This window comes from Leptonychotes weddellii, chromosome 8 (assembly GCF_054177405.1).
Source record: "Leptonychotes weddellii isolate Sample4059 chromosome 8, ASM5417740v2, whole genome shotgun sequence".
NCBI lineage: Eukaryota > Metazoa > Chordata > Mammalia > Carnivora > Phocidae > Leptonychotes > Leptonychotes weddellii.
The window spans coordinates 23,808,799-23,812,094 of NC_138376.1; the positions used below are offsets into that span (position 1 = coordinate 23,808,799).

The window sequence follows — 3,296 nt, forward strand, 5'->3', positions numbered from 1 at the left end:
GTTAACATACAGTGTTATATTAGTTTCAGGTGTACAATATATAGTGATTCAACAATATAGATTCAATAATTCTATACATTATTCAGTGTGCATCATGGTAATCTCCTTCATCTATTTCACCCATCCCCCCCAGCACACAAAACCCTTTGGTAACTATCAGTTTGTTCTCTATAATTAGGAGTCTGTTTTGCTTTTGACCAGTTTTACTCACTTCTATTAATTTCCTTTGTTCAAGAGAGTTGGGAGCTCCCTCCAGCAATTCTGAAGATTGTCTTTCAGATTGCTTTCTGTTTTTTACAAGTGTGTCCCTCCCAAGCAGGTCAGGATCTGATAGTAAAAATTATTAGCGGCATTATAATTTTTAGCCAAAAAAAGACAAGATCTCTGAGATTTCTAATATATTTCCTATATCTGAGGAATCAGAGTAGGACTGAGCTGGACCTAAGAGGATCCATACCATGAGATATTAAGTTTTAAAAGGACAAAATAATATATAGCCTTAGAAGCCAGAATAGCCATTATTCTCAAAGAGACAATGGATTCTTCTAGCATTCTAGTAATGTAATGTTTTAATATGGGTGCTGGTGACATGGATCCACTAGTAGACCCAGCCTGTGCAAAATTGAAGAGGAGAGGTGGTGGAGAGAAAAGAAATAAATGAGAGTGGAAAAGTTAAAAAAAAAAAATAGATCAACTCCTTCATGGAATAACTTCACCTGGCTACCTTCATCTTTTAGCTATTCTCTACTCAGGGGAAGAAAGAAAATTTGGAAAACATGCAAAATGAGATTGTTTAAGGAAGTGACTACAAGAAGACTCAATTTAATCACAGAAAGGTAGTCTTCCTTATAACTTCAATATGTGGAATAGATAGATATAGGACAGATATATAAATATTGGTGTTTTCCTGAAAGAACTTAACATTGGTAAAATTTACTCTGCCCTTTTCCTTTTATGGCCAATTGCAGATATGCAGATCTGCAAATGTGTAGAGCAGATGTGGTAGGCATCAGTATGGAGTCTAGTATCAGCTTCAAATCTCTTGAGATTTAGCCACAGTTACCCATTTATCTCATGAGAGAAGAAAAGAAACCCTCTCTTCCCGCCAAGAATGATGGTGCTTTGTCCATATCCCCACACTGTGTAAAATTAGGGACTCTGGATCAAAGGTGTCCAGGTCTCAAATGAATGACTTTCTCCTTTCCAGGTCTGGGTTCTGGTCCTCGTGTTTTCATTGTGGGTCCAGAAGATAAAGGAATAAGGCTGACATGCACAGGCAAGGGGTGGTTTCCCCAGCCTGAGGTAAAATGGACAGATGCAAGGGGAGAGAAGATACCATCTCTCTCTGAGGATGAGACCCAAGATGATGATGGATTGTTTCAAATAGAGGCATCCCTCATTGTGAGAGACACTTCAAAGACAAAAGTGTCCTGCTCCATGAAGAACCCCTTCTTTGGACAAGAGCAGGTGGAAACCATTTCTATCCCAGGTCAGTGTTGCTCATTTGGGGGACAGGATAGGTGTGAGGAGGGGATATTTTAGGAATTGGGATGGGATAGGATTGGTTGGTAATGTTTTTAATCAGGTTTTGGGGGCCTCTGTATCAGAATCCTTCTTCCCTAGGACCTCTCCTTGGAAGGTAGCATTTGCTGGGACTTTCTTCATACTTGGGATTTTCCTGGGTGCTGTTGTGTTTTTGGCTTGGAAAGAACGACAGGAGAAGAAAAGAGTACAGGAAGTCCAGGAGGAAAAAGAGAAGGAAAGTGAAGCCAGAGGTAAAACTGAATCAGACTGGGTGGGATCTGTGAACTTATGGGTTTGTTAGCTGTGCATATGGATGGAATCTGTTGGAACAGAGAGACATGAGTGTACTTAGTTAGAACCTCAAGACCTCCAGTAAGACATGGAGTCAAGGGCCTTTATGAGAAAAATATTATAATAATAGAGTCCAATGGAGAGAGAAAATTCATTGGTATAAACATGGAGTTAGGAAAAAATGGTTGTAGTAATTCTCAGGATGAATTTCTTGATCTAGGTATATGGAAGTAGCATTCAGGATCTGGGCTTAGGTAACATAGTCTAGAAAATAAACCTTGGACTTGTTTTCTATAACATGTTTTGTTATTTTCTTTCCTTTTTAGAATCACTTGAGAAAGAGCTTGGTAAGTGTTCCATTTTTCTTTGTTCTGGTAGATGTACTAGAAGCTATGTACTTTGCATCTCACAGGTTGTTATTCCTTTTCAGTCAGAAGGAAGCAGTTATATCAGCAAGGTGAGAATATTGATGTTATAGTTGGACCAACCATCTCATCCCTCTGTTTTGATCATCTCCTGTTCACCTTGCTAGTGAAGGAGGGCTTCCCCACCCTAAATAGGGTAAGATGTTTAGACACCTGGCACCCAACACTGGATATATGAGCTTGGCAGCAGTTTATTAACCACCTATACTCACATCCTGGGGGAGGAGGGCACCACAAGCCATGCAGGACCACATGTTGCACTTGTGAACAGAGTGAACCAGCAGGGGCTGAGGGAGGCAAGCTTTTTAGTAACCACAAGATGAGGTGCTACTGGTTTCTGTGGAAGTATGTGATTGGCTTGTTTGAGTAATTTCGCAGGCTGACAGGGAGGTTGAGGACCAGGTGGGGTTCAGCTGGCTCAACTGATAGGAAAATTAGTTGAGTGTGGAGTTTCTCCTGCTGGGTGGAGGCATATCTGGTGAGAGCAGGGGAGCTTACGGGCGTTTAGAGCCCTTTGAAGTTCAAAGACGTCAGGTAGCATATGAAATCTTAGGCTTTACAGTACACTCTCACAAAGTTTATCTTCTTCTCTCCCAAAAGAATCAGAACCTCATATTTTATCACAGATATGTTAGTGGAATGTGGAAAATGTGAGAAATAGAATAGATTAAAGAAGAAAAATACCCCAGAATTGTCATTGAAGTGATGAATACAGAAATATAGCACTATCATAAATCTTCATATTTCACATGGTTGCAGCAATTTAATACTCTGGAGTGAAGGTCCTGTGAATGGGAAAATCTAATTCCTTTGTTTTATTTCAGACTGGAAAAAAGCAAATTTATATGCTGGTGAGTAATTGATGTTGTCTTGGGACTTCAGGCACCCCAGGATTTCATGGGGCACTTCCAGAGCATTTTTCAGAGATGTGCTATATTCTGGAAATTTTATTTTGATTGTGGGAGTCCAAACAAATAAGGGAATAAGGGTAAAGCATCACACTAGTTGAGAAGACATGTTTTTTTTTTTTTTTTTTAAGAGTCAGCTTTTTTTTTT

At 39.6% G+C, this 3,296-nt stretch overlaps 1 protein-coding gene across 1 annotated transcript in view; it reads left to right on the top strand.

The window, feature by feature from the left end:
* The first annotated feature begins 977 nt into the window (after positions 1-977).
* Positions 978-3,296, top strand: part of LOC102744739 (butyrophilin-like protein 1) — a 4,813-nt gene continuing 2,494 nt past the window's right edge. The window contains exons 1-5 of the mRNA XM_081827471.1: positions 978-1,489; positions 1,608-1,775; positions 2,142-2,162; positions 2,246-2,272; positions 3,065-3,091. Of these exons, the coding sequence (XP_081683597.1) occupies positions 1,189-1,489; positions 1,608-1,775; positions 2,142-2,162; positions 2,246-2,272; positions 3,065-3,091 (544 nt within the window). The 5' untranslated portion in view covers positions 978-1,188. The remainder of the gene's footprint in view (positions 1,490-1,607; positions 1,776-2,141; positions 2,163-2,245; positions 2,273-3,064; positions 3,092-3,296) is intronic.